This window comes from Phoenix dactylifera, chromosome 1 (genome assembly GCF_009389715.1).
Source record: "Phoenix dactylifera cultivar Barhee BC4 chromosome 1, palm_55x_up_171113_PBpolish2nd_filt_p, whole genome shotgun sequence".
Lineage (NCBI taxonomy): Eukaryota > Viridiplantae > Streptophyta > Magnoliopsida > Arecales > Arecaceae > Phoenix > Phoenix dactylifera.
The window spans coordinates 35,897,086-35,918,917 of NC_052392.1; the positions used below are offsets into that span (position 1 = coordinate 35,897,086).

General features: G+C 37.9%; 2 protein-coding genes across 2 annotated transcripts; one reads left to right on the forward strand and one right to left on the reverse strand.

The window, feature by feature from the left end:
* The first annotated feature begins 8,668 nt into the window (after positions 1-8,668).
* Positions 8,669-17,417, forward strand: LOC103696035 (protein NUCLEAR FUSION DEFECTIVE 4-like). Its single transcript, XM_008777535.4, has 3 exons — positions 8,669-9,145; positions 15,605-16,506; positions 16,671-17,417. Exons 1-3 carry the CDS (start codon positions 8,819-8,821, stop codon positions 17,155-17,157), a joined length of 1,716 nt encoding a protein of 571 aa, XP_008775757.2. The 5' UTR covers positions 8,669-8,818; the 3' UTR covers positions 17,158-17,417.
* A 2,456-nt stretch (positions 17,418-19,873) lies between these two features.
* LOC120112901 lies at positions 19,874-21,065 on the reverse strand. Its single transcript, XM_039133014.1, has one exon. It carries the CDS (start codon positions 20,690-20,692, stop codon positions 20,126-20,128), a length of 567 nt encoding a protein of 188 aa, XP_038988942.1. The 5' UTR covers positions 20,693-21,065; the 3' UTR covers positions 19,874-20,125.
* Positions 21,066-21,832: the final 767 nt, after the last annotated feature.

Consider the following 21,832-nt stretch of genomic DNA (forward strand, 5'->3'; position numbering starts at 1 on the left):
GCAATCCATATTTCAATCTGATCAAAAAATTGAATCCCAACCTAATCCCAGTCTATTCAAATTAGATTGGATCAGATATAATATTAATTTTATCAATCCACTAGATTTTTTTTGGATTAGATTAGATTAGATCAACAATATTCTCGACACAAATGATAATAAATATATGTAAATTTATTATCTAATTATATTATAAACATATCATGCATACAATGTGAAACATTATTAAAAATATATTCTATATAAGCTTTGATTAATAACCATATATGGTTAAAATTTACAACACAAATTACTGACTAGTTATATTTCATAAAAAAAACTAATTTCTTATATTCAAGGAGGAATTTGAATTATATATATTATACTAATTTGAGAACGGTTCAGGTTTGGATTGAGTATATAGTGATCTATATTCAATCTAAATTTGAAACAGGTCAAGTTTGTGAATTTAAGTTTAATCCAAGTAACTTCGGTTCAGATTGGATCAAATACCAAATTAATTTTGGATCAGTTTCAGATCGGAAGTGGATCAATCCAATCTACTTGCATCCCTGCTTACTAATATGGACTATTACCCGACAAGCTCCTCTGCCATATTCTTTCAACAGAAGTCACTCTCCGAGACAAAATTGTAATGTTGGTTGAAAGCTCTCTTTCTCTTTCCTCTTGGAGGACTTGAGTGCAAGTTTTGTCTAGATCTAGAGTTTCGTGAGCTTTTTCCCTTTCTCAACTTCAAACTGAAAATACACACACACACATGCATACATACATACATACATACATATATATTTATGTATATATATATATATATACATATATATGTATGCATATGTTCACGAGTATACGCATGTATATATATATATATATATATATATATATATATATATATATTTTATATATATATATATATATATATATATTTTATATATATATATATACAGACATGAGACTATTGGTTGCTTCGTTATTATAAAAATGAAAGTAAACTATCTACAGAACAAAAAAGTTTTTTTTTTTTTTTTAATTTCTTACTTGTTAATTGCTGGATATTGATTACAAACTTGTGGTCTTAATCTCCCATCTTTCACATGAATTGTGTGCTTGTGTAACTCTTTGAAGAAAGGTGGTCAATCCATGTACTCAGACCAGTTTCGGACTATGGGATAGCAACTAATCTGGCTGCTGCTTTGTCCATATATGATATAACAACGGAATTAGTGGGATAAAGATGCACGCAGTCTTCCTCCATGAGATGAGATATTGGAGCGTTCTAACCCAGCTACAAACACCCCCGTGTGGAAGTCCTTACTTTGTCTAGGGTTGAGAATGGAAGTCCAACCCTAAAACCACTTGAAAGTGCAGGGAAAGGGCAGGCCTAATCTTTGAAGAACTATAAGAGGGGACGAACCTGGCTAGATTAGTCCTTTGGGTGGAAGCAGGAAATAATTTTAGGATAAAATCTGGAAAGAAATTTGGGCCGGTGGATCACTGCTACCCATCAATGCGGCCTAGGATTAGGCCAGTCTTGATCCAACATATCAAATCTTGGGCTATTGGGCTGGGTTTGGGTTGTCTCTTTTGCACAAAAGAATGTTTCACTTTTTCTCGTGATGTCAACCATTAGATCGTGGCCACTTCAAGATCTATGCAGACAGATCGAAGAAATAAAATGGAGTGCTTTGATGTCTGTGTAAGATGCGATCCAATGGTTGATGTTGCGAAAGAAGATCAATTATGGAAAAGATACGACCTGGCCTCTTTATGGGTAAGGTAGTCAAAAATTTCAAAAAAATGAGATACCATACCCTTAGCTCAACCATGTTTTGTTCTTGGTGTTCAATTTGTGTTTTCTTATCACAACTCCATTTACCATTTTAGTTTGCTTCTCCCTTGAAGATAGAGAATCAAATCATGTTAAAATATGTTTCCAGGAGAAGGTATCTTCATAATTAGACTTCTCTTTGTTTAAGAACTCATGATGGAGATGCAAAGACCTTTTCCATGAATACAAACACTGAAAATCCTTTGCTCCAGAGCAACACTTTGAAACTTTACTTCTCTAAAACAAACACTAAACCCTGCCTTGAATGTCGCCTCACAAGTCAACCCATTTCATCATCTGAACACTTACCTAACTTTAATTGAGAGATAGCTCATAATCCCTTGACTTATTCTCGTCCTTGCCGCCTTCATACAAGCTCACGCTTGTACTGCATGCTCAATGAGCCATTACCGAAATGATATTTCTAATGACAATTGAAGTATTTGGCATTCATCAGAAATCTACCACTAGAATTCCAATATGGTGCAGTGTATGCCTGTTATAGGTTGCGCTATTGACCAAATAAACACATTCAAATTGGTTATGTGCATATAACATTCTAGATACTCATTAACTATGATAACCCAATTTTTCTTGGGCTGGTGGGCCGGCTTGAAGACTTCGGTTGGGAGTCTTCTTTCTTCCCGATCTCATCAGAATCCGAGAATTTAGGGCAATCTAAGTTTATCTAAAACTCTAGTATCTCATCTATAAAAGGCCCTCCAGCTCCTACTACGAACTTCACCGTTGAAAACTTAAGAAATCATTGCTAGTTCTTAGCTTTTCTCTTCGGGATTTCCTTTGAGATCATCGTGGGAAACATCATCGGACCACCTCGTTAGACCGAGATAATTGTCGTATGCCTCCTCTCTGTTTTTTTGATTTTATGATTGCTGCCAACTTAATTTGAGCCGGTGAATCACCAAAATTTCATTTGAAATAGGGATGCACTATTTCGACCTCTTTGCTTCATATTCTTCGCCGTCGGCTGCCGAATTTGACCGAGCTTCACCATCTCCTAGAACCCTGTGATCGTGTGGTTGTTGGTTAGGGGGGAACAACCATGATCTAGGCTAAGTTTGATGGGTTTATCTTTGATGAATTCTTCCTCTCTTCTTCCTTACATTTCTTTGTGTTGTTCGACCCTTGTCGATGGCGATGACTACGGCAGAGCCCACCTATGGCCATCGTTGTCGGGGCTGGGCCGTCGTGGCTGCCCCTAGTTCTAACCAAAGAGAAAAGGGAGAGTGGGCTCTCCCCCTATTTTGGAAAAGAAAAAGAGAGCCCTCTCTTCTTTCTCTTTCCTCTCTCGTCTCTCGTCTCTCTCTTTCTCTCCTCTCTCTCTCTCTTGGTTTTCTCTTCCTCTCTTTCTCCCTATTTATATGGTTTAATGGACCAGCAGGAGGGTCCCAGATATTCTCTTTGTGGACCTAGGTTAACCCCAGTAGAGGGTCCTGGGCTAGTGCTACTATGACCACCCGTCGTGCTAGCCTTCACTCTGGCATTCGTCAGCCCTCCTTGAACCCCCACCATCCACAACCTAGCATGTTACCTTTGTTGTATTTGATACCTATTCCTTAATCTAATAATTTGGAAAACACTGTTTTGACTGATTTGGGCGATCGGACACCACTGAACTTTATTATCACTAATCTCGATTGTGTTACCTATACCATGGTCTAATTCTTCTTTCATGAGTTAACTAATTTGATTGGCCAGAGCTAACTGACCCAGATCATTAGATGCTCCTACCTAGTTGATCATGTTCTTTCTTCACTCTGACCTTGTCAGCTACCATTGAACCCATAACGAAAAATTCTTGATCTACTATCTTGATTGGATATATATTTCTTGATTAGATGAATTGCATTATACTATGCTGACTGATTCAAACAATCAGACGTTATCATATAGTCAAACTCATACTTCTTTCTATATGAATCTTTTTTCATAGTCGGCCCTGATTTTGTATGGGGTGTTGTAGTCATCCAAACATAAAGAAATCCAACGAGATTCTATATTCTAGTTTCTAAATTGAGGTAACACCCAAACCCTTTATTATTTTAATTTTAATCAAAGAAGGATAGAGAATATAGATAATTCAAATATTAGAATTCTAAAATTATATAATTATTGAATAATTGATCATTAATATTGCAAGTGATTGATGAGGAATAAGTTAGTTTTATATTGATATTAAATTGACTGAACATGTTAGGTGTGGATTGGTAGCATTGTAGTTGTGTTGGATTGCGATAGAGGTAAGAACCCCGGCACCTAATCACTAGTATATATATAACATGCTTGTTGATTTACACCGCTGGTTTCACATAATAAGATTTGTGTTTTTGAATATGGTTTTGTATGAGATAATATGTTTTATATGATTTTCAATATGAACATACTTGTATGATTATTATATGTAAACATGACTATATGAACGATGATTATAAATATCAAAAAATTGTGAAAAATACACTGTGTAATCGAATTGATTTGATAACTATAACATGCAAATCAAATGAATAAGATATGATTTAGATTAACCTTGTTAGGAGATAGCCTCTATGAGCTTATGCGTGGGATAGCCTCCACGAGTTTATGCATGGAATAGCCTTTATTGGCTTACGCGTGAGATAGCCTCCACGAACTTTTGTGTGGGATAGCCTCCATGGGCTTTCGCGTAGGACAACCTCCATGAGCTTATATGTGGGATATCCTCCACGAGCTTATGCGTAGAATTTTATTTAGCAGTCTTGGACTAGGTCATAATTTTGGTTAATCCAAAGCTGGAAAAGTAATTGCTAAGAAATCTAAAATTGAGATAATGAGAAACAATTGATAAGACACATGAAACCAATGCTAAATAAAAAGTTTTACTTGTTAGTATTTGTGACATCTGTCTCTTTTGACAAGCCCAAAAAATTTGATGTATGTATATGCAGATATTTGTTGGTTTAATTGAGTTATATTGGATGTTTGAAAAGAATTTTTCTAATTTATATTTTTATTTTGATGTCGCGTTGCTATTTTCAAATTATATTATTTTATTGGTGTGAATGTGCAGAGATTTTTACTAGGCTGTAAAGCTCACAACTATTCATTTTTTTTAGAGTTGTAGTGTGCGTAGTTCTTGGCTATGGTTGAGATTAGAAAATGATGAATTATTAGAGCATCCTTGTTACCAATTGGATGAATAAATTTTATAATTTTGTACAAGTTTGTTATACTAGTTATGAATTATTGTCATTATTGTTCATGGATATATATTGAGGTTGTAATAAATTTTTCAGGCCTTGCATATTCTCTAGGTTTTTGATCTAGAAAATATACGGTTATGTCACATGGCCGACCTAGGTGATAGGTTTGGGGCATGACAGAAGTAGTATCCGAGCATAGGTTTAAGATCATTAAGGATTGTGACAAAAATATATCAGAGCTTAGGAGTATAATCACTTGGGACATAACCAAAGTAATAGAATTAAATTCAGAGCATAGGTGTAAGATCACTATCTATTGTATTAAAATGTATGCATTGGTGTTGGTATATGATGAGTACGGAAGGACTGGATGATTTATATCTCTGATCATGATTAGAGTGGTTTGACCAAAGATAAGTGTAGGAAGGTTAACCATGGTATACCAATTATACTGTACCATGTTCATGTGTTGTTTAAATAACTTAGAATTTCAAACATGATATGGGTTTAGATGTTCTTGCACTTTTATTTTTGCTGCTAATTATTAGAGTGAATTTTGTATGTAGATCATTCATAGTGTTGGAGTGAGCTAATTTTTTTTTTCATAGTACTAGAAAGGAATGTTCTTCAAGATTGAATCTGTATGTGGAGTATATTTGGAATTGAAAGTTTTGGATACTACAAATTGGTGTATTTAATATTGATATATTTGATTTTATTTTGAAGCCATAGAGTTAGCATATTGGTGGAAAATTCTAGTAACTTAAATTTTCATGTTTAGATTGGGCTACTAGATTTTTTTTATAATTGCTGGAGAATATTGGATGTTTCAAATAAAACTCAAGTCTAGGTTTATGATTCGACCTTAAATCTTTTACCATTGTGATGAAGCTGCTAGTAAAATAAAATATTGAGTAGAGACCAAGATTTTGAGATGCTTATATGAGCTATCGCATATAGCGTTGCTGATAGATGTTAGAAATTTTAATTACTGAAAGATTTGGAGGTTAATAGAGTTAATTCTACTCATAATGATATTGGCTCGAAGATTTCTAACCAATTGAATTTGGAGTAAATTCTTTTGGAAGGAAGATCAATTTAGATTGTCTAATCAAATTGCTAAGAAAATCCAAGGTTAACCCACTTTAAATTAAACTTAGATATTTTGGGGTCTAGAATAGTTATGGAGATCTAGGCATCCTGATAGCTGAAACTCTGGCTAAGGCCACAAGCCGCTGTGGAGAAATGGAGGGAGGTCTCAGTAGCAAGAACCGACGGAGGAACCGGCCAGAAAAAGGAGCGAAATTGGAAATATCTAAAGAAAAATAGGAAAAAACAGGGCACTCGTTCTTCTCGGCCAAAATCCGGCGATCACCAACCAGCACCGAGCTTTCAAAGAATCCAGAAGAGAGAAAGAAAGGTAGATCGAAGCTAGTTCGATCCTTAATTGGTTCTCGGCCGCGAATGGCTGCAGCGACGATGATCGAGCTTCTAAAAGGAAACCGGAGAAATACTTTGGCGAGAGCTCTGTTCAAGCTTGGATCTCCGATGGGAAGCGGAGGAGAAATGGGGGAAGCTCTAAATAGAAATTGGCCGTGGCCAGAATTCGACTCATAGTGAGATTCTGTCCGACTATTTTAAGGAGGAAGAAGAATCCCATCGAAAGTCATTTTCTCTCAAGACACGTGTGCGGTATGTGCCGATCTTTTTTTTGAATTAAAAAATAGCTGGGCTAGTCAAGTTGACCGAGCCCAGTCCGGTGGTTCATAGTAGGTCATCCCTATCTCCCGAATCGGCACCCAAGACAATTTTTGCCTCATCTTTTTTCCCTTTTCCTAAAGGTGCTTTTGCCTCCATTTACTAAGGCAAAGGTGCAGCACCCCCCGCCACCGACCACGAGAGAGAGAGAGGGATTCGTTTGTCCTATAATCATTGCAAAGTGGGTACTTGTCCGCACCTCGCCAGACCCATTTGAAACCAGAGGGACACACTCATTAACGAAGCACTCTGTGACGCTATTTAAAAACCCCACCCAAAACTTTATGGTGCATGCCTCCGCTTGAATGAGTTCTCTGCTGACTCATGGGACCCACAATAGTGCACCGTCAAATGCTGATCTCATGTTTCAAATTCCAGACCACCCAATCCCTAGTAGTAGTTTCTTTGGAGCGACTCCTCCCATGTCACAACGGCAGCAAGGACTCGCTCATTTACAAACGCCAGGTTTGGCATGGTGTGGGTCCCTCCTCTTCTGACAAATTTTTAATGGGACGACAGCTTTCATGGCCTGCGGAAACCAACCTAAAAGAAGAACGCTATAATATCCTCTAGTGGTGGCTGGCATCAAAAAATAAATAAATAAATAAAATCATATTGTATCATTTTTGGTGTATCCCAAAGGGTTGCACCCTCATTTATCTTGATTTTTTATAGAATATTATAGGCTTAGTTCGCTCTTTATCATGCAAACACATGTAAGTATAGGTCATTCGATTAGCTGCAAGCTCCAATTGTTAGCTCCGTTGATTGGCATTACATTTTTGAGAGTTTGCTCCCGGAGAAAGCTCAAAATATAAATCTTAGTGGTGGCACATTATCACTAAGAATTTAATAGCTCCAATCTACGCTCAACAAGAAGAAGGCTTGTTCTATATTGGATGCCAATTAAATAACTTTTGGTTCAAACTTCACCAAACTAGGATTAGATCAAGATGGGTCAGGTTCTTGGATCAAATTAAAATTTGCCACCATTATAACTGGCTCATAATGTTTTTGTAGAGGGTTCATCTTTTCTATAGAAGGCCTGGTATATTACTACATGCCCCTTTCCTCTAAATCATCAACTGCGATTATGGATATAAAACGAGCTGCTAATGGTATGTACTTTTCTAAGAACATCTTTGACTCCAGTTTAATCTCAGTTAAAAATTAACATTAACAACTAATCGATACTTATCCCCAGACATTTTTCATTCTTTTGAGTGAAATATATCAGCATATTTCAATATCCAAATCCTCACAAAGCAAGCCTATGTCTTGTTGGTTCAGTCTCTTTCTTCTCAAGTACATACATACATACATACATAAAAGAATGGTGGCCAAGGATAGAGGTGGAAGAAGGTTTTCTTGTCTATCTTAAGCCAGAAGGTGATTCATATGCTTCCGACTCAATCATTCATTTAATAAAGAAGAGAATCTTCTCGAAAAGGTTGATCTAGAGAGTTCTAGTCTCAAAATTATAGTATTTCATATCATACATTGCATGATAATAGCTAACTGCATGCCATAAACTTTTATATAAAATAAATATGCCTACACTATTATAGCAAATCATTGTTGATGAAGAAATTATTGATTGAACTAGATCCACCACTAAACCATTGGATCGTAAAGCAATATGTACAAAAGATTTGTGCATGTTGCTTCACAATTGGGCTACTCTACTATCTCAGTCCAACTAAAAATTTTATCTTCCAAGCAACAAAAAAAAAAAAAGAAAAAAACTCTTCCGTGGGCATCTTGGATTCCCTATACGGTAATTAAAAACTAACACTAAACAACTCAGGACACGTGCTAACCGATCTAAACTAAGACCCCCATCACATTTTTGTAGTGAGAGAATCTAAATAATCTTTAGACATGGCCAGGAGGCAATTCCGGTCATGGTTGTCCGGTTCACTACCTTTTCGCCATTTGGTAGAAAAGACTCACACGCCAGCACTAATAAACAAGAAGGGGAAGGGAGGGTTCAAGAGGAGGTCGGAAGGGGAAGGTGGTTAGTAAAAGAGAAGTAGAGATGCCGCCGGCGGTGAAGGCCGGAAGCCGGCCGCCATGGGTGGGGCTAGCGGCGGCGGTGTGGGTGCAGGTGGCGGCGGGCAGCGCCTACACCTTCCCGTTGTATTCCCACTCGCTCAAGTCGGTGCTGGGCTACAACCAGCGGCAGCTAACCATGCTCGGCGTCGCCAATGACTTCGGCGAGAACTTCGGCATGATCCCTGGCGTCGTCTGCAACCGCTTCCCGCCCTGGCTTGTCCTCCTTATCGGCGGCGCTTGTTCTTTCCTCGGCTTCGGCGTCCTCTGGCTCGGCGTGAGCCAGACCGTCTCCGGCCTGCCCTTCTGGGTGGTGAGTGAGCTCTCTTGTATATTTCCTTACTCTTGGGTTCTTGATCTTTGATTATATTCTCTGATCTATGTTTTTCTGATGAACTATCGTTTAAAGATTTGATTTTTAACGGTTTTACTGTTTCGGCAATTGTTATTGACTCCTATCTGTTTTTTGATATACTTATTGATTCCGTTTTACTTTAAAAAATTCTGATTCTGTGTATGTGGAGAAAGATATGAATGTTATAGGCATCTAATTTATGCTTTGAGATGGAGTGTCCTTTTGATTCAATGGAACTGGGCGGTTGGTAGGAGGAGAAGTAGCCTCTCTATGTATCTTAATTATGCGCTTGCATATTTGGTCGGAGAGTTATTATGATAAATTCATGCTTATGTGCTATAATTTGTGTTATCATTGTACAAAAGAGAGATAGTTATTAGTTTCTGATTTGGGAGGTTTAAGTGGCCCGTGGATTGATGACATGCCAGAGATGCATGAGGTAAAGGCTGATTTGTGTAGGGGCAGTTAATTGTACAAAAGTGTTTGTGAAAAAGCAGTGAAGTTCTTCATTTTTTGGGGGGCAATCATTTGGGTCAAAGTATATTTTTGAATCCTTGGGGTCATGTCAAGTTGGTTTTAAGTTTATATAAGTCCATGTGCTGATGGTTTTATATGAAGGAAGAATCTATGGCAAAAGTCTGTCTAATCTCAAGTGTGCTCTACTCTGGTTGCAGTCTCTTCTTTTTCCATTGATCTTCTCCTCGTTTGATCTTTCTCCATTGAAGACAGGCCAAACTTCTTACAAAATCTTTCGCAGGAATATTGTTTCCATCAATTTGTATGGAAGAAAGGAACCATAGTTAGATTCTTTAATTGATCACCAAGAAGAGACAAACAACATATAGTAGATGCTGAAGATAACAAGCTAGTTGATGTTATGGAGATAAGGAATGTTGATGACTGGATAGTTTACCCTTAGACTCTTCCAAGACATTAAGTGATTAATGTCAATTAGTGAAGGTGTAAGAGTTTTGGGCAAGGATGATATCATAACACAAAAGCAACAAGCAGACATGACTTTGCAAAGTTTATGGCATATGAAGAGTTCATCCAATCAATGCAATGCTAGATGTCTATTCATAAACTTAAAACTGCTAGGATAAGCTGCATAGATGTGAAACCAAATGGCATAATCCTTCATTACATGTTTAAGATCTATCAGTGTGCATAGTTTTCATTGCTTTGATGCCCACTATGATGTTCATAAAAGAAGGAAAACTAATCAGATTGCAATGTTAGCCTTCAGGGCTAGGTGGGTATGTCAAAGCTAGATATGCAGGGAGTGGTTGTAAAAATGATGAGAGGACAGCAGCTTGCTTCAGGTCCTCAACTCCTTCGGAGTAATGAAAACATGTTAGTCTGGAAGCATAGATCATTGTTATGTTAGTTATAAAATCTCTGATTATCCAATTCATATGTCAGACACCAGCCTGCTTCCATTAATGTGTTGCTGAGTGAGCTTGTTCTGGGATTTGAGAGCAAATCGAAGTACCCTGGATCAATTCACTGCCTGTTTAATCAGAAGAAGTATCCTGACATCCTTTTTGATAGCTCTTTAAAGTAACTTTTCATTTTCTAGAATCGGACTTTATATTCACTGGGATGGCTACTGTAACTAAGTTTATCAAAATGACATTATTCACAATTGAGAGGATTTAGTTGGCCATATGTTGAGTCTTTGTTTAACTTTTTTTATAACAAATTTTCAGTACCACACTTAGAGCCCCATACTTAGGACTGAAACAGATAGATGGTGCATTGCCCACACTCATCCAGACTTCATCATGTTCCATCTATATCCACACTCCAAGAGATGAGGCAGGTAAATGTGTCAGTGTTCATTCAGAAATTGGAAGACAACATTTCAATAAAATGAGCTCATATTAAATTCCTCCAAAAGCAAACATCAATCTGTTATATTTAGACTCTGATAGAAGTTCCATTGTGGACTCTCAGATCTGTTGGTCTGAGGGGGGACCTCTCATGGATATAAAATTCAGAAAAGAGCTGGGAAGTGACCTTCTTCTGGAATCATCTAATCTCTTATCTTCTTCACCCCTCTACAGTCCTTTCCTTAATCCAGATAGAGTAGTTTGGAGATGGAATTGTAATGGTGCATTACTGCATTCTCTGTCAAATCCAATTATTGTTTCTTAAATTTTGATTGAATTATCTGAAAGAATTCACTCCAGTATGTAATTCTGTAGCTCCTTGAAAACAAAGACATTTTATTGGTGGGCCATCAGAAAGGCTTTTGACATCGGAGAATCTTTTTTAAAGGAACCCGCCCATGTCCTTTGCGGCTCAGATGTTGAGAACAACCTAAATCACCAGGCATATGGTTGTTTTGCAAATTGGTACATATCAAACGTATTCGCAACATGACTCAATATCATATGGTAGATAGGAAGATAGAGAAACCTTTCTTCCACTAGATAAAGCTTGGGGTCTATCTCTGTGTTACGAGATTTTGTGATGCTTGCTTGTATAAAAGTTTTAATGAAAGAGTAATTAAAACGTGAGTGGGCTGATGAGATTGGGACTCTAATCTAGAATGACTAGGAAACATGGAAAAGTAAAGAGAATCTTTCCTAGTATCTCTCAAATAAACATTTATCTTAATGTAGGAAAGAGGAAGTTCTTTTTGAAAAAAAAACCAACATGGGGAAGGAGATAATTTTTCCTAATATTTCTCAAATAAAATTTATTTTAAAGATAAAACATGTATTCCGATAAGAAATAATGAAAGAGCATTAGTTTTTCTTAAATTTTAAAGTAATATTATATTTGAAAAATCAATTATTTTAATTAAAATTAAAATTATTGTTAATATGAAAATATATTTTCTAATCCTAGTTCTATCATATTTGGTTCATCGATTGGCTATGAATCAAGGTATGCTGAACCGGCCCGTATCGGCCGGTTCAACCCGTACTGATGGGGCCGGAACTGGCCGGAACCAAGCGGTACCGGACTGGAACCGGCCGGTATTAGATGCATACTAGACGGAATCGGATGGTTCCGTCCAGTACGGCTAGGAACTAGTGCGAACCGGTCGGTTTGCACCGGTTCGCTGTGGGTAGCATGCCGCCCGCGCGCGCTGGGCAGTGCGCGTGTGTGCTATGCAGACCGGTTTGGCACCGGTCCGGTACGGCTAGGAACCGATGCGAACCGGTCTGGTAGGCGACCGGTACGCCTACCGATACCGATTCAGCATACCTTGCTATGAATTTTGAATTATGAACTCGAAACCATACAAGCAAACTAACGAATTATATAACATAGGTTGAGAATGGATTTCATTTTTTCTGCCAATATCATTTCACAGGAGGATCTTGAAACATGACAAAGTTATGCGTATCAAAGGTTGTCCTGGTTCTTTCGTCCAATTGGACTTTCTGAAGGCCTGGGAGAGTTAAGAAGTTTTCCAGGATTGGGTGGGATCTCATCATTATGGTGCTTTAATGGCTAATGTGGAGGCAATGCAATAGAAGAATCTTTCAACATGAGGGTTCATCTGTCGATGAACTTGATCCTGGCTAGAATGGTATTAGGATTCTCCCAGCAAGCTCCAAATTGCTTTGTATCCTATAAAAAAACCTTATGTTTCTCTTAACTTGGTTCTCATTTCAACTTCCCTAAAATGAATTGATTGGTATCGCCCCATTCTTCTCTCAAAGAATGATCTATGTCTTCTCTTATAGGAAAGTTGCCACGAATTACTTCATGATTTAATGATCTTCAACTTGGTATGTAGCTATCACAAGAAATGATTTTTGTCGTGGAACCATAAAAAGCTAATGAAGCTAAATTTAATCTGAATAATGGCAAAAATTTTATTTTATTTTTATTGTCAGCATATTAAATTTACTAATTTTTCAATTTTTGTTCTCTTGCTCTAGCCAAACCCAAACCCCTGGCCTCTATCTTTTTTATTTTTTTTAAGCAAGTATGCTTGTTCCACAATTACACATTCTGAAGATGTTACTTTAATAGATTCGCTAAGAGGTTTTGTTGGTCTCCTCTTAAGCAATGTGCTTTAGTAATATCTAGAGAATACTCGGGAGAAGAAACTTCACTTCCTATTGTTCTTGCATAAGTATGCCATCTGCATCCACATCTTTTTTGTTATTCCTCATCATTGTAGACCCATTAAATGTCACATCAACAACAATAACATGGAATCCTGTACACCTTCACTCTGTCTATGTATTCTAAAAAGGTGCAATTTTATGCTTTAGGGGATAGTTTATTAGATTTAACATCAACATGAGGGAGCCAACCCAAGTTTTTAGGCTATTACTAATCAAGAGATAGGCTGGAAAATACTTCTTAAAGAGTGCACTCTGATGTTATGGAGGGCAATCTGCTTACCATGAAAGCTGATGTGTTGAGAAATTTTGTGAAAGTCCTCGAAAGACCAGTAGAAATCCAACACCATGTGTTTCCTCCATTAAGGTCTGATACATGTAAATATAACTTGGGCATCCCTTTGGTGTGTTGTAGTGCCAGATGATGCCTTCATCTCTACAAACTGCTTAAACTCATCTGAAAACCATTCCACCAGTAACTGATTTAGCTTCTTGATCTTTTCATCCTGTCTACTTTCAGCATAGACTTCCACTGCTTTAGAATAGGGAGCATGTGATGCTTGTATATATGAAGTGTAAACTGAAACTTTTCTCGAAAAATCATATGCAAAAATAACTAAATTCACTTCCACTCTTTGAGGCATTTGCTACAGGGAACCCATCATTTGAATGGATGTACTGCTGTGAATGTTTGGTAAGATAAATTTCACAGCAAATCTTAAAACAATTCTGCTTTCCGTAACTAATGATTTCAACAGAATTTAACCTGTAATTTTATTATTCTTGTAATTGAATCTCTCTCGGCTGAAGGTTGCTTTTCTAAAGTGGCTCAGACTCGAGTATGATAATCTTGTGAAGTCTACGAGACTGATTTGGTACTGTGTATAATGATCGATATCAACATAAAAAATTTTGTTTTCAGGAAATGGTCAAATATCTCACTATGACTTATAAATTTCTTGGAAATCTGTATTTATTGATTATGCGATTAATTTGTTGGCTGTGTATCAACCTTAATTCTGGATCTCTTTCAATGGAACGATTTTATATTGAAAAAGTTTCTTATTGAAGCCACAATGTTTTTAATGATGAGATTGCCATTCCAAAGAGTGCTATAATCTTATCTTTGATAGCCTTTGAGGCTATCTGGTTTTTCCATTGACATTGGTGAGTGCTATGATATTTTCTTTGATAGTCCTTCCATCACACCTATTTTTTGTACCAGCAATGAAGATGACTTTTAGTATGGTACAATGAAACCTAGAGACGTTAGAAACACTTCTCCAAGTCTGCCTGATAATAAGTTAAGACTGATGCAAAGGAAGCAAAAATTATCCAAATTAAAAAGGTCTACATCCCTTGGATATCTTTTCCCAACTAAGCGCGTAAACCTTGTGGTCTGTAACAGAAATAAGACATTCATAGGAAACAGAAGAAGCTATACTTGGTGATCAAAGAAGCAAGAGAGTAGAAAAATATAGCAAGAGAGAGCAATTACTGTAGGGCGAGCGAGTGACTAGAAGGATTGGCTGGGAACAGCGAGTTTTTTTTTTTTTTTTTTGGGGGGGGGGGGGGGGGGCGGTGATGGGTTGGCTGCATTTCTTATGAAGGAAGATTTGTTATCTGACTGTGACTAAGAGTTATCTCCTGTTTGACTCAGATGACTAAGAATACAGGAGATACTTGGAGAAATTAGGTGAGAGGAACCCATGAAAGTAAATACTAAAGAGAAACTAGCAAAGGTTATGCGAGATAGATTATGAGGTTTTGTGAAATTTATTTATAGTTGGGTGGCACGGTATGCCAGGGTGTTTAAAGAGAGCATGATGTTCAAGAATTACATTGATACTTCACTCTGAAATACTTTCTTTTACTAAAATATCCTTACAAGGTAGCAATTGATAATATAGTAAATGACAAGAATGCTCCAAAGTTTCCAAACAGTAAATTCTAAGAGAAATATATATTTCAAAATTGAATTGTGAAATCTAAAATTTGAAGATTATTTACTTTGACACTAGATGAATTTGTGTTGGCACATCTTAGATGATGCAAGCATAAGCAATGCTTATTTAATTGTTACTTTATGATTCTTAAATATTTTATTGTAACTCTTTTGAGTTTGTATTGTCCTTCAGGAGCAGTAAATAAACTTGTAATTTTCTCGCAATAAATTTAGCTAGATGACTTTGTGACAGATGCTGATCTACTGTTTGTGACATTATTCAGAAGCATGCCTCATATCTTAGACCTTGGTTTATTGGGTTTTAAACTGTTGTGACCACTGCTATGTGTAATAGTAGTACTGTTTCTGATGTTATGGCAGTTATGGATTGCATTATGTATTGCTACAAATAGCAGTGCATGGTTGGGCACAGGTGTTCTTGTCACCAACATGAGGAACTTCCCTCTTAGCAGGGGCCCTGTGGCTGGCATTCTCAAGGGTTACATTGGGCTTAGTGCTGCAGTGTACACTGAAATATATATTGGACTGCTCCGTGATTCATCTACAAAACTGTTGCTATTTCTTACACTAGGGATTCCTGGTATATGCCTAGCAATGATGTATTTTGTCAGGCCTTGCACACCATCTTTAGAGGAAGACTCATCAGAACATGGCCATTTTTTGTTTACCCAAATCTCAAGCATATTGCTAGGTCTCTACCTCTGCGCTACTACGGTCTTGGATGATGTTGCCTCACCAAGTGATGCTGTAGCCTATAGTTTGTTTGCTGTAATGGTTCTCTTACTCCTGGCTCCCCTTGCAATCCCTCTGAAGATGACACTTTATCCAAAAAAGAGCAAAAAAATTGGTTCTATTGGCCCATCTGGTTCATCAGACTGTCTAATTGAAGGAAATTTAGATAAATCAGAACCATTGCTAGCCCAATCTTCATCAACAACGAATGCTGGGAGTATTCAGGAAGCTGATGATGTTTCTGATGTGGATATACTTTTAGCAGAGGGAGAGGGAGCTGTGAAAAAGAAGAGAAGACCTAAGAGGGGAGAGGATTTTGAGTTCCGTGAAGCTGTAATTAAGGCTGATTTTTGGCTTCTATTTTTGGTATACTTTCTTGGAGTTGGATCAGGTGTCACTGTGCTCAATAATCTAGCACAAATTGGTATTGCAGCAGGTGTTGATGATACAACTATCTTGCTGTGTCTTTTCAGCTTTTGCAATTTTGCCGGCCGTCTTGCGGGGGGTGCTGTTTCTGAGTACTTTGTCAGGTGGAACCATTTTCCTTTTCATTTTATTGCCCAGTTATTGTATTTTGCAGCTATATATGATCAAACATGGCCAAAATGTTGAGTAATTTCAAGGTTTTATTGAGAGGTTTTCCAACCCTTGCTCAAAGAAAAAAAAGATTTATACAAGATTTTATCTTTTGCAGGTCTAAGATGTTTCCTCGGCCCATTTGGATGACATGCACCCAAGTTATCATGATCATAACTTACCTTCTCTTTGCTTCTGGCTTAAATGGTACCCTATATGCTTCAACCGCTTTACTTGGTATCTGCTATGGGGTCCAATTCTCTGTCATGGTGCCAACTGCATCTGAGCTCTTTGGGTTGAAGCACTTTGGGTTGATCTATAATTTCATGTTGTTAGGAAATCCGCTTGGGGCTCTCCTATTCTCAGCTGGTCTTGCAGGGTATTTGTATGATGTTGAAGCAGCAAAGCAGAACTCAGGTTTTCATGATGCTTTGAGCAATTCTTGCTTGGGGCCTAATTGCTTTAGGATCACATTTCTAGCTCTAGCTGGTGTCTGTAGCTTAGGCACTCTGTTGAGCATAATTTTGACGGTGAGACTTAAGCCAGTATACCAAATGCTTTATGCTGGTGGGTCATTCAGGCAGCCTCGGAGCTTGAATCATTGATAGCAGTGACCCGAATGAACATGGCCTTCATCTTGAGCTGGGGCCCTTTCTTTGGTACCTGTTCTTGTGTTGTAATGGGTTTGTGTACTTAAATATCGTGCAGTTATCAGGAGCCTTCTCTGCCCCAATGAATGATTTGGTTAATCTTGGGAAAGAAGCTTCTTATAGATTGAAGTATTTTACCTGACTAAACGTGACTTACATCTTTGCACATGACATGATGACTCATTGATCCAATACTAAAAATGTTACAATTAAAATCAAAATCCTAATTAAAATTTTAGGAATTCAATTTTAAAGCTGGAAGCATATTTGTGTTTAATCATAATAGTATAATGCATCTAGTCTATTTTCCTTACCTGTGTCGTTTTCATTCTTAAGCTTTCAATAATTCTAGTGAAAGCTGTATTTGATAAGTTTTCAAATGAGGTTTTCTAGGATACATATAGTTTTCAATAAAATGTATCAGCGGTAAAGCAATCCTTTAAGTTGTTGATCTATCAGTCCTATTTTTATGACGATCGTTGTATTCTGATCCTTTCTGATCCTTTTTTAGCTTAAGATGCAAGCTTAAGTGATGATTAGTTATGAGTTGTTAAAAATAGAATTCGTGATTCATGATTACGTATGCTGGTTCTTATTAGTTTATATTCTTTATGAGTTAATACATTCTTGGGACTTTATGAACTGCATTTTGTCTTCTCATCATACTTGGATGAAGGATTGTCTTGTTTTCAGGGAAGGATGAAGTATTCTGTTCTCTGCTGTCTGCATCGATTTCTGAACCCTTACCCTTTCTCCATATATGTGCCATCACCAAGAAATTATTGACTTGAAACTCAGCTACGCTTCTTGCCAGACCGAGCATCTTTTGGGGATCGTCCTCCATTGTCTCTGTCTGTTGTACCTATATTTTTGTCGCTGCTGCTCCCTAACTCACTGCAAGGCTATCTTCTTGGACTGTTGTACCTTTGCATTGCTGCTCAATTACTCACTTCTAGACCATCTTTTACCCTATGTTTTAGCCTCATCAGTTTGCTGTTTTACATTATGCCCTTAGTTCCCAGTATCATGTTTTCACAAATGCTCTTTCTGCAAATCCATGCAAATGACCTGACACTTTAAGGTGCTATATATGCCATCACACTTCTCTTAAGTTATGAACTATAGATACCTCGAAGAAATTCTCATGCCTTTCTTATAATAGACCTTTATCACCATCCTCGGTCATCAAATATTCTCTCTCATGGATGGCAGGTTATGTTCAGATAGAGTGAATGTAGAAAACTGGTAGACCATTATTCTATCATGATAAATGCATGTCTTCTTACTGTTTACATGTACTCTTATCCTTTGAATGGGCTTGTGACATTTTTAATATTATATGTAGTCCCCATGCGTGAGCCTATCCTGTAATGTGGTACCATATCATTAGGAGGTCTAGTCCCTGGTAGTCACTGGCATATATTCGGCTGAATGCCATCCTCAAAATTCCAGGGGGATTATCATTAGAAATCCCATCATTTTGATGTCTTCTGATTTGAGCTAATGGTCTGAAAAACCAGGAGTGGTGGTTATGAGCTTGAATCCCAAAGTCGGATTACCTACAGCCTCTTCATGTTCATATTAGAGGTTCGGCAGTATGCGAACTTTAGCAATAAATCCATCTTGGAAGCATTTGAATTCTTGATGTTGGTGGTGGGCATTTTTCTAAAATTATTTAGCCGGTTGGTCGATGGTACAGATCAAAACCTTTCTGGTAGGAACTGCTGAAGTAGCATTTGGTCTTCAAATTCATTATGGTTCTGTTATAGCTCAAGGTTCTTCGCTGAAGTTTCAGAAACTTTAGAAGGTCTGACCTATAAATTTTTACAGTGGACAATTAAGTCAGACTCCCCAATTCAGTAGTAAGTTCGAAGTCACATCTAGAGTGGGACACTGTTTATTAACGGACCACCGGCATCTCGGGGCAATCTTTCAATTGCTTTTCTGATTGCTAACTGACGCAAAGATTTCGAGTGGAGTGGTCATGATCTGGTATAATGGTGGTCTATTGATGTTTGCAGGAACATGTAGCTTTTTAGTCAATTATTAAAAAAAATTAAACATGGGATCTGCAGGGACCTCACTCCCAATGATCTTGCTTTTTGCAAAGAGAATCGATCAACGAGTTCTTTAGATAAACAAAGTGTTCCTTAATTAAGTTGGTTGGAATGATTCATGATATGAGACTACAAATTATATCCCATATGATGTTAGAGGACAGCCAACAAAAATACTTTCCCATATAATTGTTTGTCTACAGACCCCTTTTAGCAAAATACATATTCCTCTTCCTTCTGACTTGAATGTTGCCCACTTTAGAATGATTTCTAAAGATCTGACCCCAATGTACATGAATGGATGAGTCTCTAGGCTTGAGGTTTGAGAATTTATGGGCATCAACTGTTCTGCAAATGTATAATACTTCTTGTCCAAGCATGCTTAATTGCAGAGCTTTGATGGAATCTGGTAGCCACTTTCACCTACCTTCACAGCCATCAGTTCTTGACAAGAAGACAGTGTTTGAGACATTTATACCAAACCTAATGTATGGATGCTTGGATGCTCTCCACAACCATTTCCATCAATCAAGCCCTTCTGAGGTGGGTGACTGACTCCATCAAGTTGACTTGGACTCTTGGGATGGAGGAGACTCAAGCTATACATCAAAGAATTCATGAGAACAGACCTTTCCCCCTTATATTGCATGCATACATATGTTCATACATGTATACCTAACCTCTAATCATTTCTCCCACAACTTTGAGATTTTGTTATCTTCCTCACAATCAGAAAACCAAACAACCAAAGCAAAGCACAAATGCAAAGTGGACAAACCTCCAAAGTAAAGCACTCTCATGGCTCCTGAAAAGCCAAGGCACAAAAGCCTGCTGAAAGACACTAGGAAAAGCTCTTCTCCATGTGCTTAAGTTGGCTTCAAGTCCTGAAACATGGAGTCCCACCTGATCGCCTCGGTGCTGCTCCCCCAACATCCATCTTTATCACCACCTTTCTCACCTTCCCGATTGTTGTACGCCACCGGGCTTGCGCTATGCGTGACAGAGTTTGGTCTGGCAACCTTGACACTGCCCTCGGTGAGCATCAGCCTTCCCTGCTTCAGTAGCGCCAGCCTCTTGTTCCTCTTCAGCATGGTTCCCTTCCACCTTGCACCACCGTATGAAGGCCTTGGGACGACCACGATGGCCGAATTCTCTCGACGGACCAACGAGTGGATGTACTTGGCCAGGAACTTTTTGGTCTTCTTCATCGCAGCGAGGAGCCTAGCGACCGGCTGTGGAGAGTTGGACTTCTTGGCTAGCTTGAGTATCTCAAGCCTGTGCTTGGCTATGGAGATCCCCATGCTTTGGAGGAACTCATGGTTGAAGTGGATGATGTCCTCTTCCTCAAGCTCATTATGGGAGAAAAGGAGCGAATACTCATAGATAAGGCCATGTTCAAGATTGGATTTGGAGAGCCAAGAGTACCAGTCCATGGCTTTGGGTTTCCTGAGGGGGAGGGGAGTGGAGGATGGAGGTTTATGAGTAGGGAGGAAGGGGAAGGGCTTGTGGAGGAGGTGGTGGGTTCATTAGATTTATTTCTTCTTTCATCTCTGGTCTTTGTGGAATTTGTAAGCAGTTGTTGTGTGGTGGAAGCAATGGGAGGTGGGTGGTGGCCCACATGGATTGGGTCTCATGGGAGGTCTCTGTTTCTGTGTCTGGTGTTAAGGTTAAAATGAGAGGGAATGGAATCTACTTTTCTTTGGAGGATAACAGAAGCTGACAGGATTGCAGTTAATCTTTTCATTTGGGGGAGTAAAATATTGTGGTTAATCTTTGAGGGATGGGATGTCACTTCCAAAGCATCTAGTGTCTTGTGATTCTTTGTCGCCGGGCATGGCCATTGATGAATGTAACAGAGATCATAATTTATTATTTACCATCTAACAAACGAGATGCAAGGAGAGTAGAGATCTTCTGCTGCTTGGTTCCTTTCAAGACAGGAAATAAGGCTACATCTTGATCACAAAAAAAAGGTTTGGAGCCTCAAAACAGTGTCATAAACTTAGCCTCACTTGGGGTCATCATATCACTGTGAATTCCTTTTATCATCTGCCTCTAGAATTTAGTACATGCCATATATCTGAGGAGCAACAAGGATAGCTATGATATTAAGATCTAATATTCTAAAATTTTATTTTTGATTATTAATGCACTTTTCCCCACTTTCGGATGTTATGCTTCTCTTATTTAAAAAAAAAATAAAGAGGAAAAGAAACAAAGCTAAGCTAAGGCAGGCCATTTGGTAAACATATGTATCTCTAGAAATACTTAAAGAATATCGTCTCTCCAATCCACCACACATCTACTAAGCATTAGCTTGATATGGTCATATAGATATATCATTTTTGCAAATAATTTGGAGAGTTGTTGCCATCATGATACCTCATTAGAAGTTGAAACAACTTCTGTATGTACGACTATCAATAATTTGAAACCTTAGTTGAACTAATTTCTTTTCTTTAATCAAGCCAAATTAAGATTTATTTATCTTTCGGTCAACTTCTAAGACTAGCTTCCATTAGTTGACCATTAAAATATATCATGGTAGATGTATATTATTCATAAATTGGAGG